General features: G+C 36.8%; 1 protein-coding gene across 11 annotated transcripts in view; it reads left to right on the top strand.

Moving 5' to 3' along the window:
- CCPG1 (cell cycle progression 1) overlaps positions 1-14,217 on the top strand; it is a 60,190-nt gene that overhangs the window by 44,547 nt on the left and 1,426 nt on the right. For 5 of the 11 annotated variants that reach the window (XM_030576726.1, XM_030576727.1, XM_030576728.1 and 2 more), the window contains 5 exons: positions 256-351; positions 4,716-4,970; positions 6,631-6,642; positions 8,821-8,948; positions 11,914-13,322. In XM_030576726.1, coding sequence (XP_030432586.1) covers positions 256-351; positions 4,716-4,970; positions 6,631-6,642; positions 8,821-8,948; positions 11,914-13,322 — 1,900 coding nt within the window. The remainder of the gene's footprint in view (positions 1-255; positions 352-4,715; positions 4,971-6,630; positions 6,643-8,820; positions 8,949-11,913; positions 13,323-14,217) is intronic. The other 6 variants (XM_030576723.1, XM_030576725.1, XM_030576724.1 and 3 more) reach the window with 6 other exon arrangements.

Genomic DNA, 14,217 nt, shown 5'->3' with positions numbered 1-14,217 from the left:
TTTAACTTGGGAGCAGAGAATGTGTACTGAGTAGATACATATATGCCATATCTTTGTGCTTATAAATGTCCATATGCATCAAAAGATTGACAAACAGCCCAGTGTCAAAATCTGACCCATTTGTGACTGTTATTAATAAAGGTGTCATCAACTTTTTTAAATCTTCCACATTATCTGATTTTATGATCTGTTATCTTGATTTTTTCCTTTTATGGATAAATTCTAAAATCTTTCTTCTGTTTTGATATACAAAAGAAGGTTGGTGGGAGAAGCTGAGGAAGATTCCAGAATGTGTAAGGGGATGGGGTGATGACCTGAAAGAGCATGTGTCTGGCAGCCTTCCTTTCCAAGGTGGTGTGACTACATTTGATCAGCTTGTATAAAGTTGACTGCTTGTGCCTAGCATGGAGTGCTTTTAAAGTATTAATGCCTACCTGACTTGCTGTTATAGTGGTAATGTTCCAAACAGGTGCTCAAAACCCGTCTTTATTACAGATTTTAGCTAAGCTTTTAGGCTCTATTTGACTGATTTGCTTTTCAAAAAATAGACTGTATCTTAATTTGGAATGAGCATCAATAAAAGCAATATTTTAATATATTTGCATAACCAGTTAGTTGGATGGCTGCTGTTGGAGTCCAAATGTATCCATAGCCATAGAGAGACGTTCTTCCATGTTTAATTTAAATGATTTCAAACAGTGCATTAAATTGATTGTGCACTGTAGTAAAAAGTGTGTTGAGCATGTTTGCATTGTTTGGAAAGCCATTTGTAATTTTAGCAGTTGGCATGAAGAAATTCTACCTTTTTTCTTTACATTAATGGTAATATATGGCCTCCAAGTGTGAACTCTTCATTTGCTTGTCTAAACTCTGGCTGAGTTTTATGCTGTGAGCAGTCAGGACAACTGGCTTCCCCAAGTCAGGGACTTAGGTCAAGTATATATTAGAAGATGCTTGCCAGTATAGGTATATCAGCAAACCCTCTAATGTAGACACAGCTTATGCTGGCTAAAAAAGGACTTTAGTCAGTATAGCTTATACTGGTTTCCTGTGTGAAATAAGGCATAGCCACAAAAGCATTTGTATGCTGGTAAAAAAACACTAGGGCTTTAGCCAGTACAGAAATGTCACAAAAAAATCAGCCTAGTGTTGACATTACTGTGCTGTCAAAAGTTTCTAATATAGATCTGGCCATTATGATCATAATCAGAAAATGATATTTAGGATTTCCTTTAAGGATCAGACTTTATCCACTATCTTTCTGTGGGTATTTTGCAGTATGACACTGTACTGAATCCTCATAGCTATTGTAGGAAGGTGTCATTCTTATCTGAGGGTAGTGCTTTTGAAAATTTGCCATTAAGTGTTTTTGTTGGTGTTTTAAGTATCTTCAAGTGTTACAGGGTTCCCGAGCTTGGGCTCCAGCTGGAGTAGGAAGCGTGCACTGCAGCCTGATCCCAGTCCAGGTCGGCTGGCATGGGCCAGCTGTGAGTGTCTAGTTGCTGTGTAGATATACCCTACGAGTACATTATTTCTGTGAACAGTTTATTTTCCACATATGTAAGCTTCCTCTGCTAGCTGAACCAACCTTGAAAATACTAAGTATTATTTTTCTAGCCATTTATTATCTTGTGAAATATTCCTTTTGTAAGTGTGTACATACAGAACATGTGCATTTGTGTCTGAGCTCCACACTGAATTCTAGTTCAAATACTTTTTCTCTCCTGATTGAGCCATTTCTGAATGCTTGCTTTCCCTGTCCTCAGTTGTTGAAGTGCATATCTACTGAAATGATCCATTCTATAAAAGACCTTCTTTATTAAATTTAAATTGATTTGAAAGTGTCTGCACTTCAAGATAAGCTGCCTACATGGTTGAACTGAATTTAAATTCCTGTTTTCCTACCCATGCATATAAAAATTGCTCAGTCAGGGATATAAACCAGAATGTATTAAAGAGGGGTGAAAACATTATCTAATGGGAAAATTCTCTTTCACAATCTAACATGCTACTTTTCCATGGAAGTCCAAAATAGTATATCTTAGTATTCCAGATATTAGTATTTTGTAATCTGCCTCAGGGTAGGCGTGATTGGCCCTGCTCTTTAAATCTGAAAAATTAGGTTTGGGTTTTATTTTCAGTGAGGAAACTTAAATTATAATGCTTGGTCTGATTATTGCTGTCATAGCTTGGCATTCTTGTCTATTCAATGAGATTTGCATGTTTTTGCTTAATTGTGTGGTTGTTACAGTTGTGAAATTATATATGTTGACTCATATTAGCCCCAGAAAGATATTTTAATTAGACTTTTATATTTTTGGCCTTAATTCCAACACCTGTTTGTTTAACCAGAAGAAGAGCTACAGAGATACTTGCATCTTGTTGTCAATGGTATTCTGACAAGAGGCAGTAAATGTTTATGCTTATGCACACTGTGACGAGTTAGATCACAGGACCCCCTTGGGAGCTGCCACCTGATGTGCTAAGACTACTTCTACTCCTGCTTTCCCTGCCAGCTTAGGACCCCAGCACCCTGTCTTGCTGAGCCAGACACGCCCGTCTGTTCCAGTGCAGACCCAGAGTCTGAATTACTTGCCCCAAAGCTGCAGGTTTACCTGAAAACAGCTCACAGAAGTGTTCCTGTCTTTAACACGCAGATGTCCAACTGCTAATGGGGGTCTAAACCCAAATAAATCCGTTTTATCCTGTATAAAGCTTATGCAGGGTAAACTCATAAATTGTTCGCCTTCTATAACACTGATAGAGAGATATGCACAGGTATTAATTAATACCCCCAGGTATTAATATATACTCTGAGTTTAATAAAATCACTTTTTAGTTATTAATTAATACAGAAAGTAGGATTTAAGTGGTTCCAAGTAGTAACAGACAGAACAAAGTAAGTCACCAAGCAAAATAAAATAAAATGCGCAAATCTATGTCTAATCAAACTGAATACAGATAAGATCCTCACCAGTTCCGGAATGCTCCCTTTTACAGACTAATCTCCTTTTAGCCTGGGTCCAGAAATCACTCACACCCCTTGCAGTCACTGCCCTTTGTTCCAGTTTCTTCCAAGTATCCTGGGGAGTGGAGAGACTCTCTTTTTAGCCTTCTGAAGACAAAATGGAGTGGTCTCCCAGGGGTTTAAATAGACTTTCTCTTGTGGGTGGAGACTCCCTCCTCACTCCTATGCAAAGTCCAGCTCCAAGATGGAGTTTAGGAGTCACCTGGGCAAGTCACATGTCCATGCATGACTCACAGTTTTTACAGCTAGCATCCATTGTTTACATGCTACCTTGAATGTCCTCAACTAGACTTCTTATGTGAATTGGAGCATTCCAAGATCCATTGTCCTTTAAGTGTTTCTTGATTAGGTACTTCATTTCAACACTTCTTTCTCCAGGAACTGACCAAATGCTCTACTAAGGTTATTTAGAAATCAAGCCAGTACATGGCCAACATTCATAACGTCAAATACAAAAATGATACATGCATGCAAATAGGATTAATACATTTAGTAGATCATAACCTTTACGGAGATATGTTACATGGCATAGTAGCATAAAACACATTCTAAGCATATTTCCATAGAGCCTTATGGGAGGTACTGTCACACATATGTAGTAGACAAATGATAAAATCTAGTACTGTATACGTGCAAAAAGACTTAAACAGTTGCTGTCCTCTGATAACATTTCTCTCATTACAAATCCTGTCTCCTCAAATCTTGGTGGCAAAACGTGTGATTGGCAGCAAGTATTTTGATTCCATGGTGCTGGATAAAACAATCTTTGTGGGGCTCCATACCTTGTATGCCCTTAGAACTCTGGGGTTCTTTCACCTGCTACCTCTGATCTATGGTTACACAGATCCGATTGTTGACCCTTTTCCTTTCCTATGCAGTAGTGGTTGAAAAGTGGCTTTTTTTGGGGAAATGTGAAAAGATTGTGGTAGGGAGGTATGATAACTGTTCAAAGTAAGTGAAAAAAATTAAATAAAATTGCTGGAATAGAAAGCTATTTGTTTTAATAAGTACTTTATAATCTGCATATTTTTTATATACTAAATATTCAGCTCCTGTGTCTGCAAGTGTTTCCATGAAGTGGTCTTTGGATGTAGAGGGTTGAGTGCATTGCTTTAGAGACTATAATAGAACCGTATCAACTAGCATGTGTTATTTTTTGGTAGACCTCTGTGCTAGCAGCTTCTGTTCTTTTGCAGTAAGCAGTTTTTATATATGAGAGAGTTATATATTCAACAGTTCAGGTTTTTTCACGTTTCACAAGAATGTGCAATGGGAATGGAAATGAAATTTCTCACTTTCTAACTTTTATAATCATATTCCATTGTTTTGTTTTAAAAGGTACAATTGGCCTAGGAATGTAAAACTTTCTAATAAATAGAATTGTCAGGCTTGGGAACTGTCAGGCTGTAAGATGAAACAGACCTTGTTTTTACCACGGCGGTGTCTTGATTCTTTACTTGTTTCCCTAAAATGGAGATTTTAGTCAAAGATGGCATTCTAAATAAAAAAGGAGCTTTTTCTATATGACAGTTTATGCAGTAAATGATGTACTGTGTTTTCCTACTCTAACTGCCAAAATATACTTCTAGTGGGTATGGCAGATAAATTTTTAATTAGCTCCAATATAGTCCAGAAAATTGCAGATGTTTCATAATTCTTTTGTTATAGAGTTGTGTTCACTTTTCAGTTTTTCCACCTCAGCCCAGTGATGATGAATCAAGTAGTGACGAAACAAGCAATCGATCCAGTCCCACACTGAGAAGACGGCGTGCAAAGAAGAGGCTTGTCTCGAACTCTGAATCTGAGGGCGGGGCACCTAATGAACAGGAAACTGAACCTCCCAAAGAACAGCAACAGAAACGCCAATTCAGTAGCGGCCTGAACAGATGCATTATACTAGCTTTGGTGATAGCAATCAGCATGGGATTTGGACATTTCTATGGTAAGTACGTGAAATTTGAGTTGAATAACATAATAGACAGCTGGTGTACAAAATGTAAATTTGACTTACCAGTATATTGTGATTCAGATTTTTCATTCAACATATTTATTCATGTCATAGGCTCCTCAGTGTTTTTTTTCCATTATTCCTTCAGAAGTGCAGATTTTACTAACAAGTAACTTTGATTCCTAAATGTTTTGTCCAGTACTTTCTTAACTCATATGATACAAGCTTATGACACTGTTAAATATAAATCATATTAATATAACTTTGAAGGTCTCTACCTTATCCTTACAGTAGCTGTTCTTCTTTCTTCTTTTATCTTTTATCTTGTTAGATCTTGCAGAAAGGAAATGTCTTGCTCTGTTCATAAAGCACCGTGTACATTTACTTGACTAATTTAGGGTGACCAGATGTCCCGATTTTACAGGGACAGTCACGATTTTTGGGTCTTTTTCTTATATAGGCTTCTATTATCCCCCACCCCCGGTCCTGATTTTTCACACATGCTGTCTGGTCACCCTAAAATTATTAGCAGCGATCCTAGAAATCCGTTTGACACTGAAAAACGCAGAATTTGCATTTTTACAGAGAATCTTTAGTTTTTACATTTTGTGAAAAAATAAAATCACATAACGTGCAACCCCAATTATCTGATCTAATTGGGACCGGGGCCAGATCAGATAATCAGAAATTTAGATAATTAAAAGAACGAACAGGGCCCTGTCTGTCAGCCCCAGGAGGTGGCGGGGCTCCAACTGTCATCTTAAAAATTGTAAATATATTAATAAAACTTTGTTCAACTGATAACTATATATATTGTGGTGAGGGAAATTAAAGTTCAGCATTTCATTTTAATCATGGAAAAAAGTGGATTTTTATGTTTTTTTGTATCAGAGAATTTGTTTTTATCATGGAAAACTAGGATCCCTGCTTATTAGTAGTAATACTTTGGATTTATTCACCTTTTTAATCCTTTACTTCCCTATTGTTAGTCTTGTGGTAACCCTTATTGTTGCTGGCAAGATACTGGAAGACATTTCTGGCCTTCATCCAGTGATTCCTCAGTTGCTGAATGAGAGAACTAGACACTGTATACTTTCATTGAACAATTCAGAATCTCTCTCCCCTTTTACCTTTTGTTTGGAAGACAAATATTAAGTAGCACTTGAAAATGTACCAAACTCTCAAAGCAATTTCTCAGTGTATTGATGGAATCCAGTGCAGCGGCAGCTTCTCTCTGGCTTCTTAGTACAGTGGCTAAGGTTGATTCTTTTCTGTCCGATTTCACACCTGAGCAGTAGAGGAACAACAGAATAGATGGTAACTACCTGTGTTAACAAAATAGCTAAGTGCAGAGCTCAACAGCTTTTCATATCTGCCTAACACAATGGAGACCCAATCCTGGTCATGGCTTTTGGGTGCTATTAATATAAATATTAAATAATGGAGTAATGAAGACTTTTATATTCATTGTATGATATTTACAGTCTGTTATGAAAATATGATGCCACACTAAAATAATTCGGTTTCAAAATGGGAATATATGTTATCTTTTTTTATTGGATTTGATTTTGATTAGAGCTACTTAAATTTTTACATTTAGTATAAACCTTTGAAAATTAATTTACCCTTGAACATATTTTTTTTTTGTTCTTAGGTAAACGTGAAGGTAAGAAATAGTGAGTGCCATGTGGAGGATGCTGTGCTTGCAATCAGATTGATTTAAAAAATATATATGGTTGTGTAATCAAGGCTTCACAATTACTACTATGTTCAAGATTATATGACTAGTAACTCAGTCGTATAAAATACTTCTGCGTAGAGCTTGCAGGCCTTTTCAGCTATTTAACAGGAAAACAAATGTATAGTGTCTATTGGTATGGTTGAGGCAGTGTGGTCCAGTGGAAGCCTGAGTTCCTTTCCAGTCTGAGCCAGCCTTCTGATTTCAAAGCTTGGTCAAGTCAATTCATACCACTCTTCTTCGGTTTCTCCAGCCATAAAATGGGGATTAAGATATTTACTTACCTTTATAAAGCACTTTGAGATGTATGGATAAAAAGCACTGACTATTATTATTATTTTTATTTGTATAGTAAAGACCATATTTTCAAATATTTTTTTCCCTCATTGAATCCATCGCTTTAGATAGAAGTTGTCATTAATGACATATTTTTCTCTAATCCAGCAGAACTGAGGCTATTGTTTGAAAGTGAAGGCTTCTCATGCTCACATAGTTTAACTCAACCACTCCTTCGGCAGTGTTCTGCCTCCACAGAGGGGGAAATGTTTACTGTTTTGCTCACTCTGAAAAGGTTTTTACAAGGGATTCCTTTTCTCTGGGAAGTGATGTTCTCTTGATATTTTCCAGGACTTAAGCATTTGGACTGGAGAGCAGCACTTCACAACATCCTTTTAACGTCAGGTTAATTGTAGTTTTAGAGGCTCACTTTTGTTTCTAGACACATAGTCAATTCTCTGTTTGAAGTTGACTGATTTTGTGCTTGTTCACTGTTTTATTACTTGTTCTTTGTGGCCACTACTATCTACTCCGCCTGAATTATAATTTCTAGAGAAGTGGAGCTAACACAAGAGAGTGGCAAAACTAGTTTTCTTGCAATTGTAGTTTCTCCTAGAATGAAGCAGTTGTTCTGAACAACACTAATAAATTCATACTGGGAGAGGAGGAGTATTCTGTATATGCTTGGTTTAAGATAGGATTCTCTTATCTTTAAGTCAGGACATGGGAGAATGTTAAATGAGGCTAAAATGTCACAACAATTACCTCAATAGTTCTTTAAATTGTAATAATAATAAAACATGAAAGGAGGAGCTTTGTTTCAAAAAAGGAACTCTACATGCATTCCACTGGATTGGACAGAAATATCCCATACTTAGTTACTTCGGTCCAAAATAGTGGATCCAATGCAGAAGAAATTAAAATTAGAGATTAAAAAAAAAACCCTAATATTGTCCTTTGGACTTTTTATTTAATAACTAAGCTAGCATCAAAGCCAACATGCACAAATTCTGTATTTTGTATGTGCATTGCAACTTTCAGGTAAAAGAGTGCAGGAGAATGATAATTACTAAAGAAAATATTATATTACTTAATAGTGAATTTGTAGCTAGTAAGAGTGAAGACATATATTGGAAAAACATGGGGAAAAAGTAACATCTGTCAGACACTTGAATGATGGGAGGATGGATATTTAATGAGCATGTGCTCAATTCTGTCGCCTTTGCTTTTGCAAGTAAGGATTGCAAGATTGGGTCTTATGTAAAGCTATTCAGTTTGCTTTATAATCTGTTTAAGAATTGTGTGTAGAGGGTGTTTGGTTTACTTTTTTGTGGGGGTTGTTTTGCATGAATGTTAATATAGCATGCAAATATCCAGGTAATTATTAATATATCATTGCTTGACAATGTGAAGCTATAATTTCAAAACATGTAAAGTGGATTTGTTTAATTTCTTTTATTGTGTCAGTTTTTCATTTTACTAAAATGTACATGTAACATTTTTTGCATAGCTTCTGGGTGATTATATTTAAATATAGATATTTTCTAGTTAACATCATTCCATCTGTTTAGCATTAAAAATGTTTGCTTTTATCCAAACACATAAGTAGAGCAAAGTTACTTGTACTGATGTGTTTGAAATTGTTGCTGCAAACAACAAAATAAGTATATAACAATTATAAGACTATACAATTATAAAACTAGACAGAACAGAACAGTGAAATACAGTATCAGAATGTTCCTTCATTTGCCAGGAAACTAAAGATATCATCTGATAGTTTGACTCTCAGTAGTTAGAGATGGAAATGGCCTAACAGTTTTGTCTTTGTAGGTACAATTCAAATCCAAAAACGTCAACAATTGGTAGAAAAGACACATGAAGATGAACTAAATGGTATGAAAGATGACCTTTTCCAATGCCAACGAGAGCAAGGAGTTAAAGCAGACTATAAGGTGGGGGTAGGTGTGATCTTTTCATTACAATTCATTGGGGAATATTACCTCCCCATTAGGGGCGTGTACCTTACATTAGTGTTGAATCTGTTATTTCTATATGTTGGGAGAATGCTTTATCCCTAAGAACAATGGAATCCACTCTTTTCTACAGATAACTCAGCTATATTTTTTATTGGACTTTTATTTGACTTTTAATTTACGTCTCAACAGTACGCATATATAATAAATATTTTTCTTCAGAAAGTCTCTTAAATTCATACATAACATTATTATAAACTGAAAAAAGGTTTTTTTTAACCTATTACCAAAAACTTTGTAATTTGATCAAATTTTAAGAGTAAGATAGCTTTTTGAAGTAACAGGAATCACAGAGGGAAGAATTCAGTTAGCAGTATATTGATTACACGTAATGATGCATGGAACAGAAATAAGGTGGGCTCTAAGAGCCCAGTTGGGCTACGTTTTTTTGTAAAGTTAACAGCTCTACATTTTATTTGTAAACTGAGCAAACCTGTAATGGAATCAGTGAGACACAATAAACATGGCATCATACAGTGCCATTTTTAATTCCTCACCCTGTTTTGGATAAGGTGAGAGCAGGGTTTGATTTCCTTATTCCCTACTCTAGCATCTCTTGACCAGGTGGATGAGGAAAGTAACCAGAAGACATGGTCGGAATAATATTGGCCCCTTTGAGCCATTTGCCAATTGCATTTACATCCTGGGGATGTGGCTAGACTCCTTACATCTATTAGAAGCACAGATAGCAGCAACAACTAGGCTGACTCTTTTTCATTATCACACAGCCATAAAATTGTGAACAATTTTTTGGATGTAGACCTTGAAGTTATTTATCCCTTGGTCACCCTGACAGAGTACTGTAGTGTGTTTTGCATGGGATTAAATTTTAAATCCATCCAGACATGGAAGCTGATGCAGAATTCAGCAATCTGCTTGTAAGTTGTCGTTCTTCTTGCAAGGACATTAACCTCTATGATCTGTAATGTCTGCCTATTGGTTGAAGTTGACTTCAAGATATTGATTATTCTTTGAGTGATGGTCCTTATGGGTATTCACTATGGGTGCATATGTACTCCATGTGCCTGAGACGTGACAGTATTTCATCAGAACTGCTAAAGAGTGGAGGCCTGGATTTCCAACTCTCTGCTCCTTTGTGATATATACCCCAGCAACCCAGAGGAAAAATTCCAGGCTGCTCCTTTGCAAACGCTGCCCTGCCTCTCAGTCCTTCTGTCATCAAAGGCCCTGTGAGCCCCCTCGGAAGCATCAGAGGATATACTCTTTGGATGGCTGGAGAGCGTTAACTTTCTGTTTACAAAGGACAAAGCCTTTTAGAAAGTCCCTGAGGCTATTTATATCCATCTCTGAAAGAATGAAAGGAGAGGCAATTTCCTTGCAAAGACTCTTGAAATGGATTTTGGGGTTTAGTCTCATATGCTGTGAGCTTGTGGAAGCCCTCCTCCTCAGTGTCAGGATCCACTCAGCCAGAGCACAAGCAGCCTCAGTGGCTTCCTCGCAGGGAGTTCCCCTCTCAGAAATCCGTTGAGTGGCTACTTGGGACTGAATTCACATCTTTACTAGGCATTACACCTCCTTTGGTTCACCAATCCTAGAATCTGTGGTGTAGCATTCTTCCTTGCAGCTTCCCCTCCACAGTGAGTACTGCTTGGGAGTCACCTAAGCTGCCCCTTATGTTCTCAGTGGCATAGGGCGTGGGTGCAGCCAAACACCGCTACTGAAAAATCTTCTGGTCTCAGGCAAATGGAGAACCTACAGTACAACCTCAGAGTTACGAACTGGTCAGTCAACCACATACCTCATTTGGAACTGGAAATACAGAATCAGGCAGCAGTAGATACAAAAAATAGAAAGCAAATACAATACAGTACAATAATAGACTACTGAAAAATGAAGGGGAAGGCAGCATTTTTCTTCTGCATAGTAAAGTTTCAAAGCTGTATTAAGTCAACGTTCAGTTGTAAACTTTTGAAAGAGCCACCATAACATTTTGTTCAAAGTTATGAACAACCTCCATTTCTGAGGTGTTCATAACTCTGAGTTTCTACTGAATGCATCCACAATGAATACCCATGGGGATCACACATCTTAAAGCACTCCAGGTACTAGAAGACGACTAACCTCCATTTTTAATGTCTAGAACTCTGTACTTCCTGAAAATGAGGCCCCAGTAGTATTGCCAAAATGAAACATCTTTTAAATAATGTTTAACTTAACTATGCATCCAAAGATAAAGCCAATAAAATATTATGCTTTAGTATATGAGCTTATTCTTGCATTTGTTAGGAAGAATTTGCACCACAATACCAGATGGAGTTATATATAGGTGTCTGGGTTTCCTGAAACAGATTGTGGATGTTTTCACCTTCCTCTGAAGCATCAAGCACTTAAGGCTAAGATTATGTCACGGACGTCATGGAAGTTCCAGAGACCTCTGTGACATTTTCTGCTTCAGCCCTGGGGGAACGGGGCTGGAGCTGTCAGCCGAGGACCCTGCAGCTCCCAGCAGCCGTGGGTGGCAGCAGAGACCCCAGAGCTGCAGCATCAGTGGGGGCAAGATCCCTCTCCCTCCCCATTTTGTCAGTTATTTTTAGTGAAAAATCAGGGCCAGGTCACGGGTTCTGTGAATTTTAGTTTATTGCCCATGGCCTGTCCGTTGACTTTTACTAAAAATAACCGTGACAAAATCTTAGCCTTAAGCATAGATCATTCCTAGAATCAGGATACCAGACTTGATTGACGAATAGTCATTCCAGTATAGCAAGTGGTTTAGAACTGTTATTAAGTGTACTGTATGTTCTAGAATCACACTCATGCTTTGTGACTAATTGGATGATGCTATGAATTTTTAATCTTTTACCTTTTTCAAACTTAAATTGTTTGAATTTTAAGATTAATAAATTTGCTTGTTCCTTTTTATTTGTTTTAGTCACTAAAACAAGACCTTGCAACATGTCTGATCTCTACTGAGGTAGAAAAGAAATCATTTGAATCTCAGAAAAAAAGTCTTACGGCAGAAAACCAGCACTTAAGGGAATCTCTGGAGAGGGAAGAAAAAGCTTTGGACTTGCTGCAGGAAGAGTTAAGGAAACTGAGAGAACAAATTAGAAACATAGAAGATAAAGGTACTAGTACAGAGTCAGTTGTCATGGAAAATAAAAAACTTAAGGTACATTTGGAAGAGGAAAAGCAAAAAATACACAACTTTCTTAAGCAAAAGGAGACTCTTTTTGCAGAAGCACAAATGTTGAGGAGAGAACTAGACAAAGAACGTCATATAACTGAAGCTCTAAGAGAAGAACTGGAGCAGTTAAATTCTCATCAGACATCCGACAACACAGACACTGACAATACATTGAGAAAGAACGAAGAAATAGAAACTTTGCGGGGAAGACTAATAGAGCTGGAAAAGAAGCTAAACTTTGAACAACAACGTTCTGATTTGTGGGAAAAACTGTATGTTGAAGTGAAGGACCAAACCGAAAAACAGGAAACTAATGAAAAAGGACAAGAGAAAGATGGTAAAGGAACAAGTAAGACCAAAAAGAAGTCCAAAGAATCATTTTTTGGCTCAGTTAAAGAAACTTTTGATGCCATGAAGAATTCCACAAAAGAGTTTGTAAGACACCATAAAGAAAAGATTAAACAGGCTAAAGAAGCAGTGAAAGAAAACCTGAAAAAATTCTCTGATTCTGTGAAGTCCACATTTAGACACTTCAAAGACACAACTAAAAACATCTTTGATGAAAAGAAGTCTGGTTCTAAAAGATATGAGGCAAACAAAAAAGGTAAAACAGTTTATCGGGAATATAATACTCATGAGAATCCTTCTAAGCATACACACCATAGAGGGCCTAGTATGAAAAAAGAATTCAGAGAAGGAAGAAAAGAAAGATCGACTCACTTTACATTTGAAAAAGATACTAATTCACAGAAATGCATCAATAACCCAGAATGTAACAGGAAACGCCACTCTGTCCTAAAGGGCTGTTCTGGTATTTTTGAATGCGCTCATCAGGAATTTATTAGCCTGTTTAACAAAGTACTGGACCCTATTAGGGCTGAAGAATTTAATCAGTTAATGCAAAAATATTTGCAGCAAGAAGTAGACAGTTTCCATCACTGGAGAGAACTAGAGAATTTCATCAATAAGTTTTTCCATAATGGGATCTTTATACATGACCAGATGCTGTTCACGGACTTTGTTAGTGATGTTAAGGATTATCTTGAGGACATGAAGGAGTACCAAAGTGACCATGAAAGGATGTTTGAGGATTTGGATAAATACATCTACAGATACTACTTTCATTATGATAATACACCTCAGTATGGACCCAGGTTGGTTTTTATGTAATATTTCCTGAATTAAAATATAGTTTTTAAGGACATGAAAGGAATTAGTGTCATTGTTACAACAGGTGACCTTTTAACCCTGAAATGAATGTGGTGGCATGTCTCATGGGGACAGACTTTTTTGGCTGTTGGGGCAAGTGACATTAGCACAGATTCCGCTGTACCTTTTACAGCTTTAATGTGTGGAGGATTCCTTTAGAAAATAGTTGTTGATTAAGATTAAGCATTGCTGCTTGGAGCAATTATCGAATGCAACAGCATGCCTGCTTACTGGCCTGAGCAGCTGTGGTCATTTTTTTCAGAGGTGTTGTAATCACTTTCTTTCCCTGCTTAAGTCCCTTCTTATTGATGATGCATTTTGCTTGGATTTTTAATAATTTTACTGAGTTATTCCACTTGTATATTAAATTATGTTTTAACTTTTCTTAGCCTCTTAAGGGAAATAAGTCCATTTTGATCTGATGAGGGAGGCAATGTTATGCTAATGTGTTTAAAAAAAAGTTGCATTCTCTCTCTTCTTCCAGTAAACAGTAAGGCAGTAACAGAACCCTTTTTCCCTTGCACTCTATAAAGCATATTTAATCTTTTTAGACCAAGAGCAGTTTTATATTGAACATTTAAATGTAGTGTTTGTCTTCTGGACTGCTGTGCTGCTCCCTTTCTCACTCATCTTTTTGTTATTTTTGAAATAGTTTGCAATATTTTTTTTCTTATTGCAGTTTAGCTTTCAGAGAACAGCTTTCAACTGTTTCTTTATTGGTAATAATGATCAAGGAGTAGGTTCTAATTCCTGGTTTTGGCAAATGCACATCACATCTCACTTGCTGTATTTATTTATCTAGATTTTAATTTGCCTGTCACATTTCATTATTCAAACAGC

Source organism: Gopherus evgoodei, chromosome 10 (genome assembly GCF_007399415.2).
Source record: "Gopherus evgoodei ecotype Sinaloan lineage chromosome 10, rGopEvg1_v1.p, whole genome shotgun sequence".
NCBI lineage: Eukaryota > Metazoa > Chordata > Testudines > Testudinidae > Gopherus > Gopherus evgoodei.
The sequence above is the reverse complement of the archived record's forward strand: the minus strand, read 5'-3'. Positions and strand labels throughout refer to the sequence as shown.